Source organism: Eurypyga helias, unplaced genomic scaffold (genome assembly GCF_000690775.1).
Source record: "Eurypyga helias isolate BGI_N326 unplaced genomic scaffold, ASM69077v1 scaffold4682, whole genome shotgun sequence".
Classification (NCBI taxonomy): Eukaryota; Metazoa; Chordata; class Aves; order Eurypygiformes; family Eurypygidae; genus Eurypyga; species Eurypyga helias.
In genome coordinates this window covers 20434-37178 of record NW_010233945.1, presented here as the reverse complement: position 1 = coordinate 37178, position 16745 = coordinate 20434, and the positions used below count along the sequence as shown (strand labels likewise).

The 16745-nt window shown below is 50.1% G+C and overlaps 1 protein-coding gene across 1 annotated transcript in view; it reads right to left on the bottom strand.

Moving 5' to 3' along the window:
* The window catches only part of OPHN1 (oligophrenin 1), a gene marked incomplete at both ends in the record, with an annotated part of 37009 nt that overhangs the window by 19220 nt on the left and 1044 nt on the right, over window positions 1-16745 (bottom strand). The window contains 5 exons of the mRNA XM_010161864.1: window positions 337-441; window positions 1154-1264; window positions 2270-2371; window positions 10622-10693; window positions 13270-13331. Coding sequence (XP_010160166.1) covers window positions 337-441; window positions 1154-1264; window positions 2270-2371; window positions 10622-10693; window positions 13270-13331 — 452 coding nt within the window. The remainder of the gene's footprint in view (window positions 1-336; window positions 442-1153; window positions 1265-2269; window positions 2372-10621; window positions 10694-13269; window positions 13332-16745) is intronic.

Below are 16745 nucleotides of genomic sequence, written 5' to 3'. Positions count from 1 at the left end.
AAGATCAAGATTGGAGGCCTTTTTAGAAGACATGTACAATTTTGATCTCATGAAATGGGAATAAATTCTCGGGCTTGTTTACGCACAAGGTTAAATGATTCAATTGGAATAGCCATTTCTAGACAGAGAAAAACACTACAATAGCACCTGCAGACTCTTGTGCAGGAGAGGAGAAAATGCATGTGAACTGAGAGGGAAATAACCTCATCTGCACCTCCCACAATGCAAACACAGACGGTCTGTTTTGCATGGAAAAGCCCTCCCACCAGAGGTGTTTAAATAGAAATGAGAACAGAAGTCACATGCAAAAAATACTTCAGCTGGGCAGGAACTCACATTCTGCAGGCTGAGCTGAAGCTGCTGTTTATAAGGGAGGAAATCCTGTGTGAGCTCAACTGTCAGGTTGTTGTAAGTAAAGAGGCTGTGGAGAAAAGCCAGCACCTGCAAAGGAGGGAAAGGACACAGATAAACTTCTTCATTTCTAATCGGAGGAAAGATAGACAGGAAAAAGAGTTTAGAAAATACATATACATATTTTTTTCTATGAATTTTGGAGTGATACCAGTTTTAATATGACTTACCCACCACAATGTACCTAAAGCCCAGGTCTACCACTCACACATCTGTCTTCATAAAACACCCCCGAGACGAAAGACGCCGCTGGGAGAACAAAAACCTCGCCCACGAGACCTACACGATCCCACGCTCAGCCGCCTCCGGCACCGGGGCAGAGCCACCCACCCAGGGCAGGGTCCTGGTGCACAGCCACAAGCTGGTACCACTGCAGCCTGTGCCACGACAGGTAAGCAGACCAGATAACATCTCTCTCCCTCCAAAGACAGCTAGCGCTTACCAAACACAAGGTATCCCACATAATTCATAACTAGACCTCTGGCAACCTACAGCATCCAGCCTGTTTCTCAGGATCGACTTACAGACATGAGAAACAAGACTGTGGCTTCATGGTGCTCCAGCAAACACCACTAAGGATGTTAAGCTGCAGCAATCCAAGCGTGCAGGGTTAATTCCTGCTCAATCACAAGACTCCCCAGGACCAAATCCAACCTGCTACCTCATCCCTTCTTGCCACTGCCAGCAAGTCAGCACACCTGAGCATCAAACAACAAGGCCTGAAAGAAAAAGAAGCTCCTACCGGTTCAACAATACTGAATTTCTTGCTTTCTTGTACTTCCTGGATTTGGTACACATACTCGAGGGAGGACTCAAAGAAATTGTGTCTCTCTTTGTCAACCTGAAGGTCAGCCTGGAAGAAAGAGGGAGAGGTAAGAAAACAAAATACATCACATATTTGACTATTTGAGCAGCATTTGCCTGTCCGCCCACAAACAGTTTAATCCTCACTTAAGAAAAAGCCTGCCAAAGGTGCCCAGCCCAGGTTTTGAACACTTTGCAGACCCAGAAAACTGGAATGTTGGCCATTCTTCCCCGGCCTGCCCTTGTCTGACTTCCTTTCATGTATGGATCCAGAACCTCACTCCCCTCTGCAAGGACACAGCTTTCCCCGAAGTGTGTTTGTTATTTCAGCGTAAGCTCCTTCTCTACCCACAACCTTACACCGGTGAGGACAAGGCCACTGTCACAATCCTCTTGCTTGACTCCTGCTGGGACCCAAAATCAGCAACTCCAGAGCTGCAGCACCAGGTAGGACAACGTGGTGTGTGGTGTTACCACAGCTTACACAAACTTTGCCTTGAGAAGATGCTTGTAGGTCAATCTGACAACTGGTTTGACAGAGCTGATTTGATCTGACTACTCTGATGTGGGCTGCAACAGCTGGGGCTTTCCTCTCTTGTTGCAACATGCCTGGTGGCAGCATCAGCTCAAAGCAGCACCATCCCTCCTCTGCCTGCTGCTACAACTACCCCCACAAATGACAGCAGCCAGGCAGGACACCAGGCTGGCAAAAATAATAATAACCAGTTATTTTTCAGCCAGATCATCTCCCCAAGCCAGTTTAAAGGGTGGCCAAGCCTCAGCTGTGCCAGCATAGCTGGTCACTGTCCTATACTACAGGGGTGAGAACAAGAGATGACAATGCATAAAGCCACTACTGCTCCCTGATGTTCTACAGTGAACTACCACGTCGATATCCCTCGTCCCCTCCATATGAATAAGCTTTAGGTAGATCTAATTGCTTATCAATTTCAACCAGTTACTGAAAGGAATGATTTTTTCTCCCCTTTTTTTAAGATCTAGAGCAGCTGATGATGTTGCTTCTGGACCCAGCTGAAGAAAACTCCATACAGACCTCCTGTAATTGTGATTCCTTCTTTTTGGAAGACAAATGCAAATGGCGATCCAGCATAGAATAAAACTTCTCACCATCCTTCTCAAACTTCTTCTTTCTTTCCTGTAGATGCAAGAGTTGAGGCAGAACCAGTTATTGGTATTTTCCAGGTAAGAACATGCAACATCACCAAATTCTTTTGTACAATGCAGTCAGTATTCCCAAGGAAAATTTCTGGTCAACCCAACCAGAACAGGAGGCCACTTTCCATTTGCTCTGCTTTCACAGTCTGTTACCTACACGGGATTTAGTTATGCCTCAAGACCAAGCTCTGGCAATACTTTGGCACAGGCACCTGAAATATTTTGTCATGTCAGCATTGTGGCAAAAGCCCCAACGACGAGGTATTGTTTCCCCTCTCAACCTCTTCAACATCAAGTAAGTTTGAGACACACTAATGCACCAGAAACGTATTCACTATTTGCTAACGTGCTGTTCACACGGTTCAGAAACAACTGGGTAAATGCTTTAATGCCAGAGACATGGCCAGGATAAGAAAAGATTTTTTAGGAGTTTGGCCATTTTCTGCTTTGATGCTTTTATTGTGTTTCTGAAAAGTACTTGGATATCAGGAAAAAATTCTTCCCGGAGAGGGTGGTGAGGCACTGGCACAGGTTGCCCAGAGAAGCTGTGGATGCCCCATCCCTGGAAGTGTTCAAGGCCAGGCTGGATGAGGCTTTGAGCAACCTGGTCTAGTGGAAGGTGTCCCTACTCATGGCAGGGCGTGGAACTAGATGGTCTTTAAGGTCCCTTCCAACCCAAACCATCCTGTGATTCTATCAGAAGGAAAGCAGATGACAAGAAGGGAGATGCATGGGAGTGAAGTCATCATTTCTTTATCAACAGGGGTAGAAAGAGGGTTCACAGACCTTGCAAGTCAAATCTTACTCAAGTTTTACTGTGTAGTGCCCAGCCTGAATACAGCCCAGGGGCAGGCTGCCTCACACATCGCTGTTTTACAGTGAACAACAGGAAGATCTCCCCTCTTGGGGGTCTCCTGCAGATGGTCTGGTACATCCCAAACACTAGCACTGGCATGTGAACACAAAGTGTGGACTGATTTGTTAAGATAAAAAAAAGACTTTGTGAAGGAACCACTATAACAAAAGAAGTTGTTTGCACTGGCAAACCCGAAAGGGTAAATGTCCAAAAAGAAAGCAAAAGGAGACATTTGAGAACGAAACCCAGACAGCACACAGGGAAGATCTGAGCTGAAGATCTGGCTGTTTGCTTATGCCTTACGACTGTGAAACCATGGAGGACTGTGGCAATCAAGAAACAACGATGAGTAGAAGCCAGCTGACAAATAACCACATCAGATGGTAACCGAGCCATCAGCGATTGCTGAGAGGCAGTTAAATTGCTAAAATAAGGAAATCCCAGCCAGGCAGCAGTCTCAATGCCAGGTCCAAGTAGCTGAGGACTAAAGTATGCATACTACAGGGACGTATAGGATGCCCAAATCCTCCACCTAGCTTTTGAAAGCTCAAGAAAGTGGAAAGCAGAGTAAGAAAATTCCAACCTACTATGGAATTAATGATATATTTCAACAATTACCTGAAAGACCTGAAACGCTGCTCTCTTGCCCCATTCAGAAATTCATGAACAAGCAAACACACACTAATGCCACCACGAAACAGAGTAGATGGACTCTGCCAGACCAGTGGATATTAGTTATTTTCCTCATGAATTCAGCAGTGACTGCAAAGTTTGAAGCTGTTTCCTACATAAAGTCCTTTCTCTTTCATCAGTCAGTTCTGCCATGAAGTTTTGCTTCCCCATTCCGCTTGCACAGACTGTCTAATGGGATGTCCTACACAGCAGGATATCTGGGGGCTCCCAAAACTGGTACTTGGCTCAGCATGGTTAGCCCCCACCTCACTGCCTCTCATCCTTGGAGTCCGTCACTCACAGCAGCTACTGCCGTATTGCTTCTGGAAGAAGAAATGTTATTTTCTGTTGGATACACGAAGGCAGACACTCGTAGGTTGTTTACTGGAGCACTGGAAGCTTGCACAGCTCCCCACGTTACCCATCGTGGGTAGCACCTGTCAGAGCAGGACAAAGGCTCTTCATTCAACAGCTCCTGGCAATAGCATCTCAGCCTTTGCTGAAGGAGTACCCGGGCTTGTGTTGGTGGACACGGTTCCTTAGGGGCACCTCAGACAGGGTGGACAGGCATTACTGCCAGCTGCCTTCCTACGAAAAGGATTTCTCACCCCACAAGAGTCCTGTTGCTCTAACCCTTGCACACTGCTGTTGTGAAAGCACAATTACTATGGAAAAATGCAGAGGCATCAACTCAAATGCTTATATTTAACTGTCTGGAGTAGGGCAGGCTTAGACCAGCAAACCTTTTTACCCCAGTAATTACACCTACTGCTCAGAGACCCTGTAATTACACCACCCCTACAGGGAAGTGTATCTTCTGGTGTCATCCTCCGCAGTACCAGGGACACTGTAATTCACGTTAGCAAATTCATGCTTTGGAATAAAAAGAGATCCATATCAAATCCAGAGAAGCAGTGTCCTCCAAGAACGAAACCTAATTAAAGCAGCACTGTAGCTAGAGAGCCGATGCCAGAAGGACTGTCAAAATAAAACACCACCCTTGTGACTAACATCCCTGATAAATAAATCCAAACCCAGAGAAGCAAAAGTGTTTGGGAAGCAGCAATTATCCTGTCTGTAAGGCCACGCTCCTAGACTGTCTGTGCCATTAGCTGCCATGCCTAACGCAGCCAGGAACCTAGGTATGTTTTCATTTCTATGACGAGGTGCCCAAACCCCAAGGCCACAGAAGCACGGTAAGGAAGAGCTGCACCAAGAGCACCTGTGGCTGATGCAGTGCTGCAGGTCTGCAGCTCACACCTCTCCTGCTGCCGGCTTCTTGCATCTCAGAGAGGATGGCTACACTGGCAGCGGGCCCCAAAACCCTCTGCTGACGGAAAGCTAGCTCCCAACCCAACCAGCTCATCCCCATGGAGGTGGCATGCAGAGGTGGTCTTTACACAGCAAGGGACAGCACCAGCCCTGCTCCTCAAGGGGACCCGCAGGCGAGGGGCTGAAGCACACTCCAAGTGTCCTGTTCTGCCTCTGGACGCCGGCGAGCAGCACACAGAGGGTGACTTGGCCATCCCCACCCTGGTCGAGTGGCCAAGAGGGATGGCAGCCACGCTCCAGCCCAGAGCAGGGACTAACCTTTACCGCTCTCCGCCTGGGTGGCTGCTCCAGAGCTATGGGAAAGCGCAGGGCGAGGGAGCAGGTGCCCACCAGCGCCTGTCGCCAATGCAGGGAGGCACAGCAGTGGTGCCAAGCAGGGCAGGGGGACGTGCCTCTGGATGCAGCAGCATGGGAGCGCACGGCTAGCAGCGAGGCGAGTATCTCATCCCCAGGAGAAGCAACATCACTGCGGGTGGATGTGGTGCCCATGCAGACGGCCACAGGACCACAAACCTGCGACCACAGGGAGACCATGAGCTGGGGCCCACACAGCAGCTCTGCCGTGGGCAGGTCCCTGCAGGCAGACACGGCCTGTCCTGCAGGCAGGTAGTCATCTCTGCAGCAGCAAAGATGGGTGAAAAGAAAGAAAATGTAATGGAAGAGATTTTTCGTCAGCAGGAGATCAGAGGCCAGAGAGGAACACCTGCAGGGTACACCTCCTCCTCTGCCAGCACCCACGGGCAGGAAGGGGTATGTGGCCATGCCAGGAGTGCGGAGGGCTGAGCTCTCCCCGGGGATCGAAGGGATCGGGAACGATGGCTGAGACAGGCACTAGTGTGGCTCCTGCAGAACCGCAGCCACGCAGTAAAGCAGCACAGCACACAACAGCGGTTTTGGCCACTGAAAGGGACTTGCCAATCATTTCCCTCTCTGGCTAATTAACATATAACTGAAAAGCAAAAGGATGAACTACACATTCCTCCTGATTGTCAAGCCAAGGCTTCTAACAGCTTGCTGGCTGCTGAACAGAGCAAGCCGTGACAAAAACACCACGAAAAAACCACCCAGACTGAAGCACAATCTGGAAACATGAGTACAAATTAGTTCCTCGTGAATATTCAGAGGACAGCATCACCTTCCCACTAAGATTTGCCAAGTCCAAGAAGCCACCCAACATTTATTTGCTCACCAAGAGAACCGAGGCAATTTCACCCGAATGCGGGCAGAAGCAGCAGTGAAGGAGGGTGCCCTTCAAAAGCTTTGCTCCCTGAGCTTCAGCAGATGCTGCTTTAAGCAGAAACGAGCAGGAGCCCGAGGAACAGCACCGGCTGCCCAGTCCAGCAGTCGATCCATCAGCAGCTTCGGCTAGCTCCGCTAGTGCGGGGTCCTGCCCTGCACACCGGCTGCTGTTGGGAGCGGGGCAAAGCCGGAGCCCCTTGGCAGCGGCTCTGTTTCAGCTTCAGCAAGAGATGGAGCAGCTGAGGACGGGGGGGGGAGCAGCTGAAAGCCTGTAAAGATTAAATGAATACGCTTTCTGCATTTCCTGCCCCGTTTTGATGAAGGCAACAATAACCCTGCTGGAATCGCAGCAGAGCTACGGTGCTCACAACACGGATGCCCAGGAACGGAGACCAACGGGGATGTGTTCACCAGCACGTGATAACAAAGACAGCCCTGAATAAATGCAAACCTCAAATCAGTTTGGGGAAATCACAAGCTGTTGCTGAAGAGGAGCTGAAGGCACGAGATGGGTGGCAGGTTCTGCTCCAGCTCGCGGCCTCATTTGGCAAACGGCGGAGGGAAGAAATGGGAAAAAGAGAAATATGTGCAATTATATTTGTGGGTTTAAATCATCATTTTTATAAAAAGGGAAAAAAAACCCAAAACCCAACACAGAAACTGTTTTTTTCCACAGTCCAGACTGACGTTTGACTGCTTGTTCTATTGTGTATGGAAACTCATTGCCAGCATGGGTTGATCTGTTTTGGTTTTTATTCTGCATACAATTACGCCCCATTCTGGCAGTTAATCCACGGCCTTTTGGGATGCTGCACTACTATTTGTAAGCTTTTAAAATTATTTTTATATTATAATTATGGAACAAGGAAAAAATACTTCGTGCCAGAGTTTAACTAATTTTTGTGATGCCTCAGCAGTTAATAGAAAAAACCAGATAATTTCTAAAAAGTAAAATCCTGTTGAGGGTTGTAGAAACAGCTTTTCTATAAAACCACATTCAATTTAACCTGGTCTTTCTCCCTCACTCACTGCATTTTTTCAAATACTCCTCAGATCTTGCTCCCACAGAGATGAAAGCAAGTAAAAGTTATTGTCCTCCCTGTCTTTTAAAATTGTTATTAATGAAATATTAGTAACAGAATTAACCAGGTGCTTTTAGGAATACATGTTATCTCCCATGTAAGAACTTATTGAAAAGCACTCCAATTATTCAGCATCCCAGAGCGTAGTAAACATTCCTCCGCAGCTCACAATGACTCCGAACAAGTTTTTCCTCGACTTTTTTGGTTTGTGTTTTGGTTTTTTTTTTTTAAAAAAAAGCTGTCTCTTTCCAAGTGGAATTAGAATGAAACTTCTTCCATTCAAATCCTCCTAAACTTAATGACTGCAGCAAGGCTCTTAAGGACAGTACGCCGCCTCAAACAGCTTCTGCCAAACAGAGATGGCACAAACCCCACCGAGGTCATTGCCTGCATGGACCAGCAGCCTCCATATGATCACACGTGAAATGAAAAAATAGACTACCCCAAACGCTCTCTCCCTTGAGTAACACCTGCGCCTCCCTGATGCCACCCATGCCCTTCCTAGAGCTTGCAGCTAGTCCCTTTACACGCTCTCCAAACCAGTGCTGCATCCCCCGCTGCGAACTCGCACCGGCTCTTCGGCTTCCGAGCGCAGTAAGGGGCCAGGGCCAAGAAATGGGTCAGCTCAAGGGATCCCAGATCCTCTGCTTTAATTCTTGATGTCTACACACACAGTTACCAGCAAGTCAGGAGAAGAGCAACCATCCCAGGGCTGTGCAGAGCAGGGTGGCTGGAGAGGGGTGGTTGCAGCGGGTCCCAGTGACACCCCAGAGGCTCCCTGTGTGGGAGCACAGCATCTGACCAGGGAGACTCCATTCATCCCCAGGAAAATGGGTTAATGCAGACTCAGATGTCTTAGTCAGACCGACTGGCTGCTCTCCAGTCAGAGTCATCACAAAGACTCAATTCAAAGGCTCTTCCTATCTGGCTTCAGCATCTTGCAAAGAGAACAGAAAACATCTCACAGAAGGCGGCTCTGCCAAAATAGGGGAAACGAAGCAGAGGGCACAAATTCTCTGTGTCATGGCTCCAGCCTGCTCCACAGCCTGGCCCCGGCCTCTCTCCCCCCGACGTAAATCAGGAAGAATCTACACGGGTGATGCCAGTCAGCGGAGGCATGGCAGAAACGGAGAGGGACCCCTCGCTGACAGAGCACCACTGTGACGAGTCCTCATTTGTATTTCACGCCTTCTGCTGAGGGATGCGAGTGACCCGGAGCAGCTCTGCAGGCTGGCAAGTGAAGGAAGGCTTTGTGCCTGAGGTGATACCCAGGGGACACAGCCCAGTGGGACCTGGGCCAGCACTGCAGCGCGGGCTCCTGTCAGGGAAGGATCCAAGGTGAGGGCAAGGGTCTGGAGCAGACTGGGGCTTGCCCCGAAACTTGCACCCACCCAAGGCTGCAGGGCGGCTGTGGAGAATGTGTTACCTCTCTGAGCATCCCGTCAGCATGGGCACAGCTGCAAATGCAATGGGGTGCAAAACGCTCCCCTGCAAGCTCCTGCTTCTGCTGAGCTGCAGCAGAGCCCGCTTCCCACCAAGGTAGAGCCCTATTCTCACCAAGGTGCCCCTGACACCGTTGCAGTTTGTATTCCTTGTAAGAACCAAAAAACAAAGCCAAAGCACAAAGACCTCCAAGCCACCTGCAACAAATCCCTACCCTCCGCCACCTCTCTAAGCAGCATCCTGCCATGGCCACTTCCCAACGCACCCACCCAGAGTCCTCTGCGCGGTCAGAAGGGCTGGAAGCTGCCAGGGAATCTGTTTCAGCACTTGGAGACCCAGGCTGAGGGGCTACCTGCCAAGACATGTGCCTGCCAGCCCGGCACCGGCCAGGTCTGGAGCAGGAGGCTGGGTATGCGACCTGCAGATGGGAGGTGGCATGGAGCGCTCTGGACTGTAGACAAAGCAATCCTTACTAACCCTAAAGGCTACCCCAGAAGAAAATAGCCCGGAGGACACTTTAATACTGTCATCTTAACATTTGCAGACCACTGTCCTCTTGACTTAAGTGTTCCATAAACACAGGGGGAAAATAAGCTTGACCTTGTCCCCATAACTCCCTCTCCATGACTCTTTTCTAAATATGCACTGGCCCTAGTGTGAATGCAGGCAGATCAATCAGGATGGAGTTTTCTCTCAGCCCTGCACATACCCACGTGCTGTTAACATCGAAGCCTGCTGCAAAACTTGGCCACGCTCAGGCTGCTGCGGCTGCTCAGAGCCACGTTCTACACACACAGTTGTATAGGGGGGATTTGGAAGGGCAGGATGGCGATCGAGTATCGTTTCTCAAATCCTGTATTTATTAAACGTCAAAGACTCCAGATGGGCTGGGCTGAATCCAAGCCCCAAGTGTTCTCCAAAACATCTCCATTTCTGAGTTGGTACAGAGCCAGCCCCATTTCAAGCTGCCGCCAAGTAACGTGGAACCTGGACTTCTTGATAGGAGACAAGGGAAAAATAATCTTTTCTACTCAACATGTGCAGGATTTGCTTTTTATAGTTTGTTTCTTTAAAAGTTTGGTCCATTTGAAAGACTCATTAGATGCTTTACTGACATATTTCATAACAAAAGCTCTAAGAATATATCAAGTTCTGACTGCCATCCTCTACTGCTCTCTCTCCCCTGGCTCTAACACGCTTGTCCGAAGCAAAGAGAGTACTTTACTTGCAATAGTACTGAATGAACAAAGGGGAGAAGAGAGAAAGAAGCAAGAAGTATCTCCTGATCACCAGCTGAAACAAGCACTCCTTGCTCAGGATGGAGACAGTGCTGGAATTAGGCCAGAAGAGAACCCAAAGAATTCAAGAAAAGGCTTTGGAGCCTCTTGTGATTGAAAAATCAGACTAGAAGTCACAGCACGGAGTCTCTTGCGTCAGCAGCTGAAAGCCAGCATTAAATGGGGAAGTTTCTGAAAGCATGAAGTCGAAACATAGTACAATTCTGTACTTTTCAAAAACAACGATAAAATCCATGAGAAAAATTGGATTTAAACATAGTAATAGAAAACAAACCTGTTTAAACTTAAAAAAACCAAACAAATCTTACCTTGGTGAACCCTATTTGCTCCTTCCGAAAGTTTTCCAAAGGTTTGATCAGCAAATCACTAGCATTCTGTACCTACAGCACAAAGAAAGCAGCAGTTTAGTTACAGGACACAGAGGAATTTTCTCCTAAATGGAGGCTGAACAGGGCCAGAAGCCAAGAACTGAGATTTTAATGTCTCTGATTGCAAAGTTATTCTCTGTCTGTAGATGAAGTCACTTAACCCAACTGTACCCACTTTATTCCATCTGTAACACACAGCAAACCCCAATCACAGCACCCGAGGCTTCTGGGACATTCTGTAGGTGACAGCCGGGCTCCCCCCTGCCTGCCACCTTCTCGGCACAGCTGTGCAGTGAGCCATTGCCCTCTGCCTGAAACGCTGTGTTACTCCCGCCAACCCTGGGCACCAGCCTGCCAGAGCAGCAGCCTTCTGGGACACTGGTTTTCCCACGGTTCCGTGGGTGCCAAGGCAGGCTGTGTTCCTGCCGGCCTTCTCCAGCGAGCCCCCGGGGAAGCACAGCGTACGTGGTCCCTGTGCCAAGGCTGTGCTCAGGCAGGACAATCCCATCAGCAACAGCAGCTGCCGCCCATCCCGTTTTAAGTGAACTATTCCCATCGGACATGGGAAGGGCTGAGAGGACTGATGTTCCAGCTACGCTGGCTGCTGTGTGAGCCCTCCCTAGACGCAGCCCCAGGAGACAAGGCTGTTTGTTTATCTCTCTGAGAAGCACAACCAGAACCAAATATATTCTCAAAGCACACTGGAGACTGCTACTCACTTGTCAGCTCAGCTGGGTCCCTGCCTGCAGTGAGCTGCCCTGCCTGCTCTAATGGGAGGGAAGGGAGCAGAGATGTGCTGCTGCAGCTGCTTCCCCCTGCCACTGCTGCCGGCTTCTCTGCTCCAGACAACCCAGCTGCACTCCCTCCTACCACCCAAGCACACCACTGCACTAGCCCTGCTTCCCACGACAGCATCCACCCTTGTCTTTAATGCAAAGCCGTGACGGGTAAGATCCCAGAGGTAGGGACCTGTCGAGACGCTAGCATCTCCCAGTGAACCCAGCAGATGTTCACGCTGGTGAGCGACCTGGCCAAAAGTGGCTGCCACAGTCCTGAAATGAGCTGTTTTCCAACAAGAAACAGCCCGCACGAGCTCAGCAAGGCCACGATGGGCAGTAGCTGCTTCGCAGAGAAGGCATGATGCAGGCCCCAAGCTCCTGCAAGCAGAAGGCAGGGCTGGGGCATCCTGGGGTCACCTCCCTGCTGTGGCATTCTCACGGTCCTGCATTTCTCACCACAGAGAGCACTGGGCTTGATGGCTCTAATAGCACAGCTCTCAAATAAATGATGGGCTTTCCTTCTCCTGAGATCCAGCCAGCAGGGAAATGAGAGCAGGCTACCTGTCACAGCAAGAGGGTAACAGTAACAGCTAGGGAAAAAAGGAAAGCCTGCCCGTGTCCCTTGCAGTCCTGTCAGATGTCTGAAAGATGTTTTTCCCACGCATGATCTGCGCTCCCTTTCCACGAATCCACAGGCAAACTCAGCCCAGTTTCTATCAGTGGCTCCAGCTCAAAACTGGCACTGGGACACAACCTGCCATCTCTTCCTGTCCCCACTTCTACTGTGCCAGGCTGTCTCCCGAGCTCCAAAGAAGGGAGAAAGGAAGAGAAGGGGACATGACACTACACTGCCACAGCCCTTTCAGGTAATTTAAAGCTGATCAACATGGTGAGAGTGTGAAACCTTCAGTGAACTACTGTAAAGGACTGTTCCTACTAATGGAAGGCAAAAAAAAGATTTAGAAAAGTTGGACAACATCCCTAAAAGCATCCATGATCCCTGAAATGATCCCTTCCACCCACTGACTGAAAGGAGCTATTGTATCTGGGATGTAATTAATAAATAAATATCTTACTGCTTTCCTCCAGCCTCTTGCTGGTTTCCTGCCATTCCCTGCCTGTCTGTGGACCTGCAGAGTGGACAGTGGGGTCCCACTGGTGCAGCCACCCCTGTGGTGCTGGCCCGGCCAGCAGCCTGGCACAAGCCCTCCCTGCTGCACGAGGCAGAGGGAAGCAGAGCCAAGCAGCACATTCCTGGCATGCTGTAAAAGCTCTCTACTGAGCCTAACCTTCATGTTTTTCCTGGAATTGGAGTGAAATGGGAAGCCAACACTCGCTCTGGAGGAGCTCTGCAGAGACAGAGGGCACAACGCAGTGGGAGACCAAAGCAGGAGCTGGCAAGGCCAAGGGCAGAGAGGGACCTGCATGATCGCACCCAGCAAAAACGAAGCTAAAAATATATCTTGCTTCTTATTCTTTAATACTTTCACCACAAAACCAGCTTGTTACCAGCTGAGACATACCTGGCTCTGCAGAGCAAACCTGCTGCAGATGGCAGGGTGCTGAGGCTCCATGCAGGAGCAGTTTCAGACACTGCATAGGACAACCTCTTCCCCGCTCCTTTGCTGCTCAGGACCCATGGCGATGGCATTGTGGACCAGGCATGGGGCAAAGCACATTCCCAGTGCTCCCAGCTTCCCCCCAGTGGAAAGCTTCACACCACGGTGCTTGGTGCCGTTTGGCCACGATTTAGCATTTAAACATTGTGACGAGGCAGTAATTACCAAAGCATAGTTCAGATCATCTTACCATCATGGACCTCTCCAGCTCTACCTCATGGAGCAGCTCTGCAAACTCCTTAAAGGACTCAGCTGTAAAGAAAAGAAGAAGCTGGTCAGTGGAACTGGGATGTGGCACATGGGACACACGCCGGGGTACCCAACTCTGGCTGCACCCCCAGCATCACCACCTAAAGACTTGTCAAAAAGCAGAGAAGAGGTGGCCCCTTCTGGCAAAAAACGAGTTAGGCAAGGCCGTCGGTAAAGGCCAGCTACGAGGGGAAGCAAGGGAGAGGAGGCCTCCTGCCCGGAGCAGGGAGGGAGATAATGCCCTGGGAAGGGAAAATGATGTTCATTAGCCTTCATAATAACTGTACTGCAAAGCCAGTAAGCAGGCAGCAGGAAAGGGGCAAATGAGGGGAAGGGGCAGCCACCAGCACCGCGGATGGTGGCAGGATGGGCTTTGACACAAAGGAGGGCTGCTGGCAGTGCCGGAATGGGCCTGGCACCTCTGCCCAAGCTGGGAAGAGCTGCAGGTGTTTTCTAGGACGAAGATAAGTTTGTAAAATGAAAACAGACTGGAATGACAAAGATTACATTCAGTGACAAGAAGCACAAAGTCCGTGTACCTATGAAGGAAAGGCAGGAGGTGTAAAAATGGTCACAGATATTGACACCACTCCCCAAAATGTTAAAAATTAAACAGAAAGATCTCATTGATCAGCACTCTTCTTGGAGTCCAACTACAACAAAAATAATATGAAACATTTCCTTTAACAAACTGAGACAACAAGATTTATTTAGCCTGGGGAAAAAAAGACACTAGGTAGGACCAGTTGGCTTCCCACACCAAGCTTCAGCCCTTCTCATTGCCCTCTGAAGGAGAACGCAGGAAGGGGCTGAATTTGTAGCAGGGCAGAAAACCTCTCTACCAGAAGAGCACTCAGAGCACCAAACCGAGGAGCACAGCAAGTCTGGGTTCTCCAGAAAGCTGTAAGACAAGGCTGGGCAAACACCTGCCTACGCACATAACGTGGCTGTGTGCCGAACGCCTGCGGGGAATAACCCGATTGCGCCAGCCTACCTGGGAACCACCTGGGAGTTTGCTGGGGAAGGTTCCCACAGTGCCACTCATCCCCTTCCAGCAGCAGGAGCAGCACCCTGCTCAGAGCAGCGCTGGGGACTGGTCCCGTGGGCCTTGTGCTCAGCCTGGCACTGCCATGTGCAAAGTACAGAATGGGGGTGCAAAGCCCACACTCATTCTTGAGCTTGCCGTTCAGACCCTGCATGCACAGCAAAGCACGCAGAGGCCCTTGGCCACTGCTGAGCAATTTAAAGACTGTCAGAGATGAACCAAAGAACCTCACAAATGCCTGGCTGACACCACAGCTCTTGAACGGGGCGGCATCCAGAGCTCTGGCATGCCTGGCTCGGCAAGGGTAACACACGAGGGAACAACCAGGCACACAGCGAGGCACGGACAGCAATAGCTCATCCCACAGACAAGGGGAGAGGATACCTGTGTGTTCTGTCTGCAAGCTGAGGGCCCTCTCCCCTCATCCATAGGTGGTACCTTAGGAGAAATACCTGGCCTTCTGCTAAAACCCAGCCGCAACACTGCTGCACAGCCAGCAGGTCATGTTAGAGGATTCACTCTGCAGTTGCTGAGATAGACACAAAAAGGAAAACCCACAGCCTCGTGACACAGTCCCTCAAAACATAACCTTCCTGATGAGTCAGTAATTTCTGAGTTCTCTGAGCGAGGGCTTCAGAGCCTGGCACACACAACGTCCTGATAGTTCATTACGCTCGACCACATGGCCAACACGCTGACTTTCACTGTGGTTACTCTTAGGACAATGTGAAACCTGAAGTGCGTACTGGCACCGGGAGCCTGAGCCAGGAAAAGAATTATCACGTGGAGAAAGAGGATTCAGCCCTGAATTTATGTGGAAGACGTCAGTGCCTAAAATTTTCACTGGATTTTTTTTCTTGCTCTACAGGAAAAGTCCAGGCACACATTTCCTGGCTGCAGTCATGGAGCAACACACTGAATTTGTCCTTACACCACAAACCATGGCTCACGCTACACCCCGCTGCCAGACTAGCGGTGTCCAGGGGTGGACCTGCACTACTGGCCTCGGTCAACACTTGCAAACCCTTGCAGAGCAGAGCAGGGAAGCTGCCTGCAACTGCTGCCTGCCAAGCCACACCTGGGAACTGCCTGGGAGCGACTCAGCTGGCCTCAGCCAGAAGCATGCCAGGAACGTCAGCTGCCTTAAAACAGGAGTGCAGGTTCCCATGCCTAGAACACGCCATCTGATTTCATTGCTCCGTTCATCTCTGAAGGAGCTGCTGATGTGGGTCCCACACAGGTGACTGGCATAGGGACCACAGCTGCCGTGTAACGCGGGTGCGTCTGTAACTATTAACAACCCCAGGGGAAAGCGCTGCTCACGACAGACAGCATCAGCCCCACGTCTGCGTCCTGACTCGCTCTCGCAGTGTTCAAAGCCACCACCTGACAGGCAGGGGTGTCAGCCTGCTGTCTGCCTACATAAAAAGAAAAAAGTGTGCCATTAGTTATATTTACAGATCAAACACGTTCCCTGAGGTATGATAAGAAGTGCTTGTGAATGGTTTTTTTCATTCCCATATCCTGCACATCAAATGAGCTCCTACGCTCCCACACAGATCTCTGGCACCCTTGCAGGAGATGGAAGCTGCTACGGAGACGTCAGCTGCCTGCTGCTGTTTCAGGCATCAGGGAGCCTTGCAGAGCAGCTCAGCCCCAGCAGGCACTGCAGGGTTTGGTGTAGGAGGAGGAACACAGTACAGCCTTTTTCATAAGGGAAACTAGGGACCTCTTCCTGAAACAGCAAACAAATATTCCCCAACATAAGCAGAAGTAAGGAAATGCGCCTGTTTCACCACGGAGTGTTTTACATTTGCTGTGATCCCTTCTTGCACTCCTCCGCCCACGACCCCTTCATTCAACATCTGCCATGTCCAGCAGCCTTCCCTGCCCGGCGAGCACGGCAGCCCTGCCGTACCAGCTCTCCGCACCGGCTCGGGGTAGGTGGAAAGGCAGCACAGGGGCACAGAGGTCAGAGCTTTGTCCCTTCCAGCTGAGAGATGCTCCTTTCCTTGGCCATCTGTTTGCTTCAGATCCCTCTGCTCCCAGGAGGGGCATTTGTAAGGCAACTTTTTCCCCTCCCTTGTTCAGATCTGTTTGGAAATTTAGCACCTCCACTGCCATCAGATTTGTAGGCTGACTCATTTCCAGTGGGTTTCACCTAGAGACTTTCCATAAAGGAAACCAGATTGTGAAGGGCAAGCTATCTGTTGTAAATTGTTTTAAATAAAACATCCAGAAGAACAGGCTTTACTTCCTTCCCCTTTCAGCGGTGGCCAAGATACCTGACATCAGCAATGTCACACTTGCAGCCGCTCTTCAACAACTGCCTGACAAAAACTTTCCTTCTTTGGGGTTGGGTTTTTTCCCTA